Below are 13,946 nucleotides of genomic sequence, written 5' to 3' on the forward strand. Positions count from 1 at the left end.
AATGGAAGCCATGATAAACGGAGGTCGTAACTCTTAACTGTCCTAAGGTAGTGGAATTACTTGTTGCATAAGTAGTGACCAGGACAAATGGTGTAACAACTGCCCTGCTGTCTCCACAATGGACCCGGTGGAATTGAATTCTCTATGAAGATGTAGAGTACCAACGACTAGACAGTAAGACCCAGTGCATCAAAACTTTGAGGACGAAACCGTGTTATATAAGCTTTGATTGAATCACAGACACCTAGAAAGCTAAGACTGATCAAGGCAGAGGCAGAGCTCCAAAACTTAATCCCAAGCAACCAAAGATCTGCAAGGCACAACAACATTTTAAATAAGAAATAAAACAGAGAAAGAGACCTATTGCTCCACATCGGCCCATGAGTTTATGGTTTACCATGAAGAGAAGAATCAAAACAGAGAAAGAGAGAGCCAAACCTCAAATGGCATTGATAGGGTCAGCTAAGGCACAGATGCTGAGGTGTAGAACCAGAGGCATTGACGTCGGCTGAGGCACAGATGCATTGACGACGTCGGCGTTGGAAAGGGAAAGGTCGGAGGTTGAAGTCAGGCGTAAGGTCGGAGACTCGGAGGTTGAATCTTCGAAGTGAGGAAAAGAAGGAAAGTGACTAAGTGAGGCAAAAACCCTAAACTGAAAGGCTAAAAAGTCTAAAAAATGAGAAATGCTAAAATGAGGCGCAGCTAAGTTAGGCGGAAGGTATAAGTCGAAAACCCTAAGAAACCTCTAACCCTAAGCCCCTAACAGGTTATATTTTCAATAAATAATATTTTAATATTTAATATATATATATATACCCGGTTACTCGGTTATAACCGAGTATATTAAAATGCAATAACCGGTAACCGACTCTGGTTATCGCTTTGTTGCTGGATTTACACTCATAAGACCGACTGGTCGAACAGAGACGAAAGTAAGTAGGCCATAGTTGTTGGTACAGTTTTTAGTATATGATGTAAACACAACACGTCATTCTAGGTTCTTCACGCCTTCCTGAGAATCCTACAAAACAATTAAAGTTAGGAGACCCTTCCGAGGGTCTCACTCCAATGCCTAAGTTAGAATCTGAGAGAAAAAATCTCCTTAATCCAAAAAATTCAGTCTTATACCTGGGGTATAGGCCTATTTATAGGCTGAATGATAAGCGCCCTTATTACTAGGGTTTGTGCTCTTTTGCCTAAGAGCGCCGTCAGAGTCTGACTTAGACTCGGACTCTTCTATCCTCCAATCTCGAGATTCTTTCCTTATCAACCTCCAAGCGTAATCCTCAGCAACGAATTCGAGATTAGCTTCAATCTGGATTTCCAGGAACTAGGCGCGATCTCAAGAGATCCGGATCATGACTTCTATCTTAATTCAACTTGAAGTAGGATTCTAATCCGAATTTTCTAGGATGCAGTTGATACTTGAGTTCTCGAGACATCCTTGTCATGGGCCTTGGTTGACTTGATAGCTGAGTTCCCGGGACATGCTTGTCCCGGGGCTTGGTTGGCTGAATTGAATCTCGGTGCAAGGATGTCTGCATTCCCGAGACTCAATTAGGATGCACCTCCTGTAGTGTATAGTTTTCCTAAGGATAATAACTCTGTGTCTATCTCCTAAGATAGGACTACTCAGGAGTCCTGCTATCTGGGCTTTATGGTCGCCAATTCTCCTTAGGTCGATACTGACCTTAAGGCTCATGATTCTTCAGATGGGCCGGTTTGAGTGGGATTATTCCCAACAGTTACCCTCGAATTTCCTTGTTCGATGCATACTCAAACAATGGGAATTCTGCGTGTCAAAAAATCCGAGCCTGGGCTCCTTCCAAAATTATAAGACGCCCTTGTGGTTCCTTAAATCTGCAAAACTCGAGGGTGTAATTTGACCCCCCAAGCTTTCTTCTTTAGGGTTTTCTCCCTATCTCCTGGGATAGGACTACCCAGGAGTCCTGCCTGCTAAAAACCTGCAAAACCGAGGGTTAAATCCAACACCCCATTCTTCCTTGTTTTCTTTGCAACGTTGCCTCCCAAGATTTGCTTTAGGAATTTCTCCCATCCTTGTTTTCTCTACAGGGTTGTCTCCCTGGATTTGTCTTAGGGTTATCTCTCATCCTTGTTTTCTCTCCAAGGTTATCTCCCTGGATTTGCCTTAAGGTTATCTCACATCTTTGTTTTCTCTGCAGGATTGTCTCCCTGCTTCCTTCCTGTAAAAGAAGTGACATCAACGGGTTCTCAATCTCTAGACCGAGAACGCTCTAATGTTTGAGTCAGCTCTATTCTTTTATTTTAAATACACTTATTCCCAAAATCTAGGAAATCTTTTGTCTTTATTATAATTAAAATAATAACATAGTTCTTTGAAACATAACTGCAAATAAATATGAGTCTTGCTCGGGGCTCCCGACCAGCCTTACTACCTGATCTCGGGTCTCCACGTCACGGACTCCTGCTTTTTCGGTCCTCCCTTTTTTCTTCATCCTCCCAGGGATCATTCTCTCTATCCCTCTCTTCTCGTTGACTGTCTCAAGGATAATAATCCCGAGGCTGCTGGCCCTGGGGCTGATAATCTCGACGATTCTAGAGTATGTTATTCCCTAGCTGGTTCCTTTGCTCTACCAAAAACCGAGCCAACTTGCCATTTTTGATAAGCTCCCCGATTAACAATCTTAGGGCTATGCACCCCTTGGTATGATGACTTGTTTGTTCATGGAAATCGCAATACTTGCCTTCATTCTTTTGAGGAGGATTATCTGGTATCTTTGGTGGTCGGCGGAACTCTAAATCTCTTTTGATGTCCATGAGGACTTCTGATATCTCGGCATTGAGAGGTGTAAAGTTGTAATTTTTGTACTTCTTTATTGGCCTCTGCCCTTCCCCATCAGCTTTCCTAAACTCTTTCCCTTTTTCTTTTTTTCTTTTTTTTCGGGGACCTATCTCGGGACGGCCTTGAACTAGTCATAGCGTTCAGTGTCTCTTTCTGATTGATGTATTCATGTACTTTATCCATCAAGTTTTGCAGGGTACTCGGTTGTTTCCGGGCCAACTTCTTCATCAAAGGCTCCTCAAGTGAAATGTTGCCCTGATAGAGGGCAGCATAAACCATGTCCTCGATTGTGTCTTCAATCGCCATCTTCTCTCTATTGAATCGGGTCACAAACTTTTTAAGAGTTTCGTTGCTACAAATATCCGGACGGATCCTTTCGTGTCCGAAAAGCTGGGAATTCTGTCAAGAATATCTTACTCAACTCCTTAAATTTGTCAACAAAGTTAGGGGCAATTTCTTGAACCAATCCCGAGCATTCCCTAAGAGTCAGAGGGAAGGCCCAACATGCCACTTCATCGGATATCCCGTAAAGGTCTAGGTGAGCTCAAAAATTCTCCAAGTGGTCACGAGGATTCCCGTCTCCAATGTAACTCATGATCTAAGGGACCTAGAACTACTCTGGTAGTCAGTAATCTGCTACCGTCTGATGAAGGGTGAGTCGGTACCCGATAAGAGCTTGTCCACAACTATGGACTTATTTTTATCCTTCCTTTCCATCTCTATATTTGTGCACCTCTTCTCCAAATCTGCAACAATTCTATTGATATCTGGTGCATCTTCCCATCAGTTTCCCTGACGGTTGGCCCTTCTGTTCCCTTGTTCTAGGTGATCATGCTCCCGGAAGTTGTCTTCTAGATGATCATCCTCCCAAAGATTGCAACTGTTACTGTGGTTGTTGTGCTCTTCTTCTTCATGCTCATCCCGATTCACCTCGGGATGGGATTGTTCCAAGATTCTGAGCAATAACTCTACATTCTGCCATGTCAAAGCTTCCATCCTTGCTTCCAATACTACTATGCGATCTTGACCTCCACCGCCCAGGGGAAGGAATGGTGGAGGCAGTGGATTGTTCTGAACTCCTGAAATCGAGTTGAGCTAAAGAATCTGTTCCAGCTGGGATCTCCTTTACCGGTTGGCTTGGCTTCCAGAGCTTGTGTTCATCACCATGACAGATTTTTGTTATGAGAAACGAATAATAGTTCCAACAGATGGCACCAAACTGTTGATACAGTTTCCGGTATGGTGTAAACACAACACATCCTTCTAGGTTCTTCACGCCTTCTTGAGATTCCTACAAAACAATTAAAGTTAAGAAACCCTTCTAGGGGTCTCATTTTGATGCGTAAGTTAGTCTGCTCGGAGCAGATATGCTCTTTAACTATTTTTGTAGATGGGTTAGCGAAAGTTAAAAGTCATAGATAGCACCTTATTGTAAGATTTTCATTGTATCTATGACTTTGTAACCTCATAGCATGTGGCTATAATTTTGCAGAGCTTTATGCTTTGTGATGTAAGAGCTTTATGCTCGTGATCTTTTATCAATGAAATATTTAGATCTTTCGTAATACTAACCTAGGCCCATTCTAGCTAGAGTCCGAAAACCCATTCATGTACTAGAATGAAGTATTTATTTTCAAAGTTGATTGTATTAGAATTTAAAATAAATAAATAAAAAACTAAGAATCTAAAATCTGAAGATAGCAGTATGCAAATACCCGATAATGAATATATTATATCAAATAAAACGAATACTAAGCCAAAATAAGTATAACTTGATACATGTTAAGACAAATTTGAATATAACCATAATTCTGAAATGGTATTTACTAAATAATAAAATCACATGCTATCCATAAGGAGAGAATCAGGATGGTGGACAAATTTATTAAACAGCGAAATATTGTATTGGATTAAAAAGAAATATTGGATTAAACATAAAGCACTTTTAAGTTTCATTTTTTGTTCGATGGTCATCGACATATTATACAAAATCAATCTAATATTTCAATACAAAATCAAGTACAATTTAGACACATTTTACTAACAAACAACTTAAACAACACGTATCATGGGCATAGGCCAGAGGGGATAAACAAAACAAATAAAGGAAAAAAAAAATAAAGAAAAAATCATTTGTTGGTTGGAATAAGTAAATAGGTAATGGGACTATCCGACTATGACCTTACATGACCAAAGCAAGAAAAGCACATAAAAAAATGGTTATGACCAAAATGCCCATATCAAACCTTCCGTTCATGTCCTCAAGAGTGTTGCCTTTTCTTTATAACCTAAACATAGCAAATAGAACACGAAAAGTCTTATGCATAGAAAGGTATGTGACACTGTTGAAGTAATATCTCACACACACACAGCGATGACCCCCCAACTTAAGGTGACTCCCATCAAGACCTTTTAAAATATAAAGCTCAAGAGCAGAGCATTTGATAGAATGTTCTGCTCTTGAGCCTTCGCACATGGCATCAGTGGCTGTGGCTTTGGGTTTGTTTCCTAGTAAGTTTCGCAATTCTAAATCTTCCAACATTTAGCATATGATTTGTCTGTTTTCTCTTAAAATTTTAGTGTTTTGATTTTTGCAAGTGAAAAAATTTTAGTGTTTTGATTTTCACATGTAAAAACCCAGAGATACAAATTGAAGGCACATTCACAGCAAAAGACAAAATTTTATAGACATAATCATCATATAAACATAAAAACCCACAAAAGAATATAAAAGAACTCTAAAACAAAGAAAACTTACTCAGGAAGTGTGGGAGACAGTGTAGAAGAGTAAATAGAGAGAAGGTAAGGGAGTTTAAATCTAATTCACTGGGGCAAGTAGAGAAACAACGTAAATGAAAAAAAAGAGTGAAGGTGGAGAGTTTTAGAGGGTGTGAATCGAATTTGCATGATTTTAAATCCAGTAATACAAAAACAAATGTTTGACAAAAACGAATGAAGACATCAAAATGCACTGAGCATAATTTGCATGGTTTTAAAGTCTTTAAAACAAAACAAATGAAGATATCAAAACGCACGACACTCGAGTAAACGCACGACACCAAACCCGATAAGAAGCCCAAGAATAAAAACATTTACTGAAACACACGTTTAAACACTTCCGGTTCAGTGATTAAAACTCACGGTTCATGCCACGTGTCCAGAGTTTAGGCTCTCTCTAAAGAAGAACTCTGCTTATATATATATATATATATATATATATATTAATGCATTGGTAGAGTTTGAAGAGTTTCAGGTAATTTTGAAGCTTTTTACGGAGTTTGGTCAAACCCATCAAATTCTCAAACTAGCATTTTGGTTTGTCTTGGCCAAATATAAAAGACAAGCATGCCTAGGACCATATACTTCTGCAGCATCAGAGTTCCAATGGGGATGGTCATGGACCAATTTAAAACTATTGGCAAATTTGGTAGTCAGCCGGTTACTAATTCAACCAAATACCGGCATTGGATCCCAAAAACGAAACAAAAACAACTGCAAATAATTACAAGTATGAATGTCCACTCCAGATAAATGAGTCTCTCGGTGCATTATAAATGGTACAAGCATTTTGCAGATATAATACACAAATACTCATCGATTTCAAAACAAAACAATATTCTTGCTTTTGAAGCTGTAAAATTAAGCATATATTATATCTGCAAGCCCAAATTGGTGGCCAGGAAACCACCTAGAATCCATGATTGAATACTAAGGCCTTATTAAGTTCACGGAAATAGACCCTTAAAATGAAATAACTATTCCATGGGAATAGTCATTACTTTGATTGGTAAGAAAGAAAAAAACCAAAACCCCCCTTTACAGTGGTTGGCCAACTACCCATTGGATTCCAATGGATTCCAATAAAAATATATGAGTTGTTACCAAACTAAAGAGTAGGAAAAGCCATTCTATTCCTCTTTTATTCCCGGTAATAACTATTCTATTTCCCAATAGAATACTCATTACGCAGACCAAACAAGGCCTAATATTTACCCGGCAAGCGATAAATTTGCAAATTGTAATGTCTAGTTCTGATAAACAGCCTCGAGGTTCTAGGGAATGGCGTAAAAGGCATTAATTTACATGACCAAGGCTACTTCAAAAAGGAAAGTGATTTCATGTATACATTATGTCAAAATTTGTATGAACTAGCTCAAGCATATATACTTATTAATAACTAATCCTTAACGAAAAGCAGATAATTTACCACCCTCCTCTCTTTGTTGTTGGAGATCCTTCTACTTGTATGCTATTGGACCAGACCTCGATACTGCAAACCTTGGTAATGGACTGGGACCTGTACTCCCCGAATTTGAGCCTTCAACAAACTTCGTTTTACGGCTTGAGCTGTAATCCAGTGGCCCAGACCGACGAACATTCCGGTGTTTGTTTTCAGTCCCCCGTAGAGTTCCATTGTCATTATCATAAACGTGCTCCTGACTATGTGATGATGATCCTTTAAAGTAACCCGAATCATGAGCACCATACTGAGGGGTTGAGTCACCGCGGAGCTGCCGGACTACAGGGGATGCATGAGCTAGTGATACAGCAGGTGAATGGCGGGGTGATACGCTTAGCAAGGCCAGCAGCGAGGATGGATTATTTGTGTAGTATTGGCTATATATTGAACGGAGAATGGCATAAGGAACATAGGGTTCCAGAGAACTTCTTGGAAGGTATGGCGAGATCTCACAAAGTTGATCTAGGAAGATAAGCTGTGCTACAAGATGAGATCTGTGCAGAGAAGTGGAAGACCTTAACAGTTGGAATCATTTGCATATTAACAAGAACTACATAAATCGCTAATAGTTGAACTGGAGAATTACAGGGCAACCACTACAGAGAAAGTTACTCCAACAGTGTTTGCCCTCTATTTTATTTTATTTTTGGTTACAGGGGCATTGGACATGTCATATTATTATGCAGTATTCTATGAAATCTTAATCATACCTGTTAGTTTCGCTCCAAGAATCCAGTATAATGCCTGCAGAGAATTTGACAAAGAGTTGCAATGTGGACTTTATGCTTGCTTCAGCTGACAAATGACTCTGAATTTCAGGATCTAGTGTCTCATCAACACGTCCATTTGAAAAAGATCGTCTCTGCTGATGTTCACGCTCCAATCTAACAAACTCACTTCCTGCAATCACAGCACTAATGCACCTGCAAAAAAAAAAAATGGTTGTCAAAGTGAGATGTAATAAGATCCACTACAGTAGTTCATGTGCAGCAGACCATAGCTTAACTTTTCAATTCAATATTCGTTAAGGGTCTCTAGAAGATTAACAATCAGATATTGTGCTAACAAACTTAGTAGTTTGAGCAGATCTACCATGGAACAAAAGAATGAGCTTAACTCATTTGCTCATATGCGTTTGTTAACTTAGTGTTTGAGATAGCATCCAACTCATAAGCATTCAAGAATACTTGTCATCAACCTGATTCTAATTTGTCAAAATGAATCCATACCCACCTTGCCAAGCAATGGATATTGTTGTTGAAGCCCCCCGTTTCCACGTTGAAGGCAGTGGTGTTCCAAACATTAGATGTCATGAAGGTGGTAAATAAATATGGTAACAAGCTCCATGAACCATCATTTGCACCCCCAACTTCTTCCAAGACTGATCTGACCCACTGGGAATCATGATCACAGACTACACCAATACTATTTGCCACTCCTTTCAACCTCCTAATTTCCTTCTTTTCAGGTACTTCATCAGGTATATGCTTAACTACCTCAGCTAGCAATGAATATATCAAGGGTGCTCCTTCTTCAAGCACAGCTCCAGCAGCTTCAGCTAGAAGCCCAACAAAAGCCATGGCCAGCCCAGCCTGAGCACAAAATTCAATCACTGTGTCCGCATCTACAATCTGCTTCATAGATGCCTCTCTTTCTATTCGGTCACCAGAATGCAGGCTGCCAGCAATTGCCTCTAGCACCTCACGGTTTGATCGCAATGATGTGTCAATGCAATTTAAAAGAGCAGCTGTGTGTTCTTTCAGCAGACGGTCAAGCCTGTCAACTCCATAGCCACCAAAAATGCGAACAAATGCCTGTAGTTCTCTCAAATCAGCGACTGACTCAGCAAAATATCCACCAACAGGCCTTGTGCTCTTGAAACATTTATGAATGGGTGCAAACAGGATTCCAGCACCTGAGATATCTTTGATTATGTTTTCTATGTACCAGTTACATACAGCTTCAGCGGCTGAACCAGTATGTTGTTCCGTCGGATTGTCAAACAAGTGCAGAGAAGAAACTGGTCCTGAGAAGGCTTCTGTGAGTAAAACTTCTCGGATACCCTGCGTTAAATCCATGCTAATATGCTGCTCTGTGAGAAGGACAATGCTGATATGTCTGTGAATTAGTGACTCCAAAATAGAAGGTCGTTGAAGATCATTATCAGTTTTAAGTACTGCAAGCAATCTCCTCCTGAAGTTCCCAAGGATGCATTCTCTCATATACTGCAGTTGATGACTGTATGTTAGAGAGGAATTACACGAATCTGGTATGGTTTTGTTTAGGTCCCAAATGTGTGTACCTCCATGCACATGTACTTACACAAATATCCATATGAATCTGACGTGATTGTATCATAAACTAGTATTATTGCAAGCACGTAAGAACAACGAGATTATTCTATATATTAATGCAAAAGAGGCAAGAAGCCAAAGCATCTTACAACAAAAATTCAGAAAAGTACTATATGAATAAAAGGGAAAAATACTAAAAGCTAACTTTTATAATGGTACAGGCTCCTAAAACCCTTTTAAAACTAGTTTTAGTATTTAAGACAGCAAAATTCATCACATAAAACATGCCTTTATATATATATATATATATATATATATATATATATATATATATATATATATATATATATATATATATATATATATATATATATATATATATACATATATTGCAGGAATCCTGAGTGCTTTAAGGATTTTAAACAGTTTCCTAATTAATTACCAACTGTCATTATTATGCAGTAAAAATAACATTCATAAGACACTAACTACCAGTAAAGCCAGCCAAAATAAAAAATCATTTGATTTCTTGAGACTAGAACCAAAACTATTTTATAAGTTTCAGTATTTCAGGAGATGGGCTACATAGGTACCTGTGGGCAACCTTAAGTCCTTTTAAGTTGTATCACAAAACCCATCAACGAAACCAAAAAACCAGATAAATTCCATTGCTCTAGGAGTGGGAGTATTTGTATGTGCACGTTAGTGCCATTGTACTTGATATGTCAGTTGTTTTTATAACTAAACCATGTATATTGACTTGGAATGTCCCCTGGGACCTTAGGTTGGGGCTTTTCCCCTTTAGGTTATGATCTTATCAGTTTTGATATCATCTCACATGTCTGCCCTCACAACTCATCCCCTAAGGTTCCCATAAGAAAAACTAGATTGACTATGAAATTAAATATTTAACTAAAACTACCAAGGATCAGATCCTAATAGGAAAATAAGGGTATGTATACCCCAAATAAATAAAATAATTAGCATTACATCATGGGTAAGAAAAAAATGTTATTTGCCATTGTATTTTTTATTACATCAAACTTTTTCTTATTGGTTAGTTATCAAACATCACAAAATTGATTAAAAAAAAGAAAGAAAGAAAGAAAGAAGAAGAAGAAAGAAAGAAAGAAAGGGATAAGGCTTGCAAGGATCACTGAACAAGTCAATATGGGTGTTGATGACTTGAGTTATAGAAACCCACAAGCATCAGACAGCTGGGGCATTGAAGGAAAGCTGTATTCGGCTCTGTTAATGTTATCTAAATATGAATTGAAGAAGGGCTCTTGTTGCTCTTAAGTTAGCCATGGCAGAGCATCTAGTGTCATTTGTTTAAAGGTACATAAAATATTATGCAACAAAGTCTTCTGGTGAATCTTTTAGATGGTCATTGAATGTGGAGACAACCCAGTTTGCTAAGAAACACCAAGGGTATATCGATTCTGTTCCGTTTGACGCAAAAAAATTGTTGATAAAAGTTGTATGTTTAAGGTTTCTTCCGATCGGACTCACTTGCGTTCTGCATTGTACGTTAGTGAATCAAATTTTGGTATACCGAAAAGATTTCAAATTCATCTCTCGCTCTTAAAATATTAGAAACACCAAGGATGTACCGATTCTGTTCCGTTTGACGTTAAAAAAAAAATTGTTGATAAAGTTGTATGTTCAAGGTTTCTTCTGATCGGACTCACACTTGCGTTCTGTATCGTACGTTAGTGAATCGAATTAGCACAAAGGAGTTATTTTTCTTTTTGAGTAGTTGACAAATCTGCCAAATATACCCTATTTCCTTATCATCCAAGCAATTGAAGAGACAGCGGCAAAGAGACGAAAGAAAGAAAAAAATATAGTGCTTCACCTCCCTCAAGACAAAGACGTGGTTTAGAACACATATAGGCTCCATATCATTCAAAACTGAGCACAAATTGGTCAACCTCTGCATTGCAGCTTCTAACCTGCCATAACCAAAGCATTAGACACGCTAAGTTGTGAACTCTCCAAGTGAAAGAAATCCAAAGAGAACTTGCAATTAAATTTTTTTTTTTAAAAAAATACATACATTTTTATAGAACTATTATTTTCAGGATAGCTCTCATGGCCAGGCAAAGGAAAACCAGCTGCTAACTTTGGAGATTTAGTTGAAGGAATTGAAACTTTAGATGCATGATTGATATAAGAAGCTGCCTGCTCCGGAAGAAGCTGAGAGATTTCTCAAAATCAATTTCATGGAACAGGAACACAGGATAAAGTTCAAGTATTCCTTTATGTTAAAATAGGACATAGAAGTATCAACCTGCATCTCAAGGGCACCAAATCCTCCTTCTGAATCAAGAATGTTGATTAATCCCTCCAATCCTCCCATGATTGATTCAATGAGAGATTCAACATAAAGTACCGCATCCCGACCAGTTTTAGTTACCTGCTTGCAGTATGGGGTAAAGTGACTATCATATCATTTCCCTCATTTTTCTATATGCGCGTGTACGTGGAGCAGAACACATAGTAAAAGGTGGAACTGTATATTAATATGAGCTTGGTTTGCGCATCACTAAGACAAGATTCATTAGCCTGGCAGTGTTGCAATCAGCAAACAAAGTCACTGTAGTGGGTAAAAGTGAAATCAAATTTCCCTATTGTGTTACACGTTACAGGATAATATAAAATTTATAGGAGAAAAACTTTGCTTCAACCTTAATTTTCATAATAATCAAAAGCATGTTTGTAAACCTTGAACCTTGAAAAAATGAAAACTCCAGAAATGCACATGATCCTCTTTTTAGGTAGATTCAGTAAAACAACAATATATGCATGCAACTTTTGGCCATATCATCCTCATACAAAAAAAAATTTGATTTGGGAAAAACATTCTTCTCATTTTTTCTAAATCCAGCATGCAAAAAAATTTGTGATTTTTCTACCTCTTCTGGAACAATGGGAGAAGCACACTCAGGAAAACTACTTGCAACACCGAGCCATGCACAACAATGTTGAGGACGCCCTTCTGGTCCAAACATGGTGTTCCTGAAGACCTATCATAACAATTAAGATCCATGTCAGCAATAGATAGACACCATTTCAACAAATAAATAGACGGGAAAATTGATAAATCCGTCCTTGTGGTTTGATCTTGTAATAAATAAATCTGTGGTTTCAAAATGAGCTTATAAATCACAGTAGGATGCCTCTATAACAAAATGATCCCTCCGTACAAATTAAGCCATTTTTCTGACAGAGCCATTTTAAAATTACAATTTTACCCTCAAATAAAAAAAAAATCATAAAATAACAAAAATAAAGAAAAAAAAGGAAAACATTTGGTTTAGGGTGACCCTCTAGCAAGTTTTAGGGGTCGTCAACACCAACAGCCTTTGGGGGTGGTTTGGTCACCACTAACGGTTAATTCTGGGAGTGGCTGAACCATCTGATAGTGTAGAGGTGGTTCGACCACCCCCAAAGATTGGTTCTAGTAGTGGTCCGCCAACCCTATTGGTCGGTTAGGGGTGGCCAAAATACCCCCAGGCTATAGGGGTGGTTCGGCCACCCTCAAAGGCCAATTCTTGGGGTGGTCGGCCACCTCAACAACCTTTTTTTCTGTTTTTTTTTTATGATTTTTTTTTCTTAATTTCAGGGTAAAATTTTAAATTCATAGACTGGCAGAAAAATGGTAGGAATTTGCACGGAGATCATTTTGTTACAAAGGATACCACAAGGATTTATAAACTCATTTTGAAACCATAGGATTTATTTGTTATAGGTTAAACCACAGTGATCAATTTACTACTTTTCCCTAAATAGAAACTCTTTAAATAATTCAGATTAGTTATAGTAGCGGGGAGTCTAGAGAACAACTTGCAGAAATAGAAAGAAAAAATTACTGCTGTAAGGTGCTGGTGGTAGAAATAGAGCTTCTTAAGACTTCCATGCTTTGATAATTGAGACTCCAGTTCATCAACACATCTGTATCAAAAGAGAAGGAGATGCATGCAATTACTCTATTCTACAGACATCCAAGTATGTAAGCTAGCATGCATAACTACTCCAACTGTATGTGAAGAAACAATTTAGCTATCACTTTGAGAATATGATGACCTAGCACATTAAACTCAGAAGTGTTGGTAAAAATGCATTGAAAACTTTTTGGGGTAATTACCTTTTTCCCCCCATCAACTGCCAGTCATTGTCAACATTCTCCCATGAACTGACACTTCGACCAAAAAAGAACATCAAACTACCATCTTTACATACTTTGGCCCATTCCGTCAGGGAATTCCATTAACTTTGATGGAATATGACATTTTTTAGCGTTAATTTTGGTTTAAAAACCAAAATGCCTACTACAGTAATTAATAAAAAATATTAAAATTAATATTTTTTTTAAAAAAAAAAAAAAAAACCCTAAGGGGGTGGCTCGCAGCCACCCCAGGGTCGCGCGGCCACCCAATTTCCAGGGTGGCCACGAGCTATTTTCTAGGATGGCCTCACGACCACCCTAGAAAAATTTAGGGGTGGCTTGCGGGCCACCCACGGCCTCTGGGGTGGCTGCACGGCCACCCTAGAGATAAGCTGGGGTGGCCGCGCAGCCACCCCT

General features: G+C 38.5%; 1 protein-coding gene across 2 annotated transcripts in view; it reads right to left on the minus strand.

Annotated features, from left to right (window-relative positions):
• Window positions 1-6,830: 6,830 nt before the first annotated feature.
• LOC133867692 (protein NAP1) overlaps window positions 6,831-13,946 on the minus strand; it is a 38,844-nt gene continuing 31,728 nt past the window's right edge. For both annotated transcript variants that reach the window (XM_062304458.1, XM_062304459.1), the window contains exons 17-24: window positions 13,234-13,315; window positions 12,277-12,387; window positions 11,652-11,777; window positions 11,418-11,557; window positions 11,217-11,313; window positions 8,298-9,289; window positions 7,775-7,987; window positions 6,831-7,558 (exon numbers count right to left, since the gene is read on the minus strand). In XM_062304458.1, the coding sequence (XP_062160442.1) occupies window positions 7,063-7,558; window positions 7,775-7,987; window positions 8,298-9,289; window positions 11,217-11,313; window positions 11,418-11,557; window positions 11,652-11,777; window positions 12,277-12,387; window positions 13,234-13,315 (2,257 nt within the window). In that variant the 3' untranslated portion in view covers window positions 6,831-7,062. The remainder of the gene's footprint in view (window positions 7,559-7,774; window positions 7,988-8,297; window positions 9,290-11,216; window positions 11,314-11,417; window positions 11,558-11,651; window positions 11,778-12,276; window positions 12,388-13,233; window positions 13,316-13,946) is intronic.

Source organism: Alnus glutinosa, chromosome 5 (genome assembly GCF_958979055.1).
Source record: "Alnus glutinosa chromosome 5, dhAlnGlut1.1, whole genome shotgun sequence".
NCBI classification, from domain to species: Eukaryota; Viridiplantae; Streptophyta; class Magnoliopsida; order Fagales; family Betulaceae; genus Alnus; species Alnus glutinosa.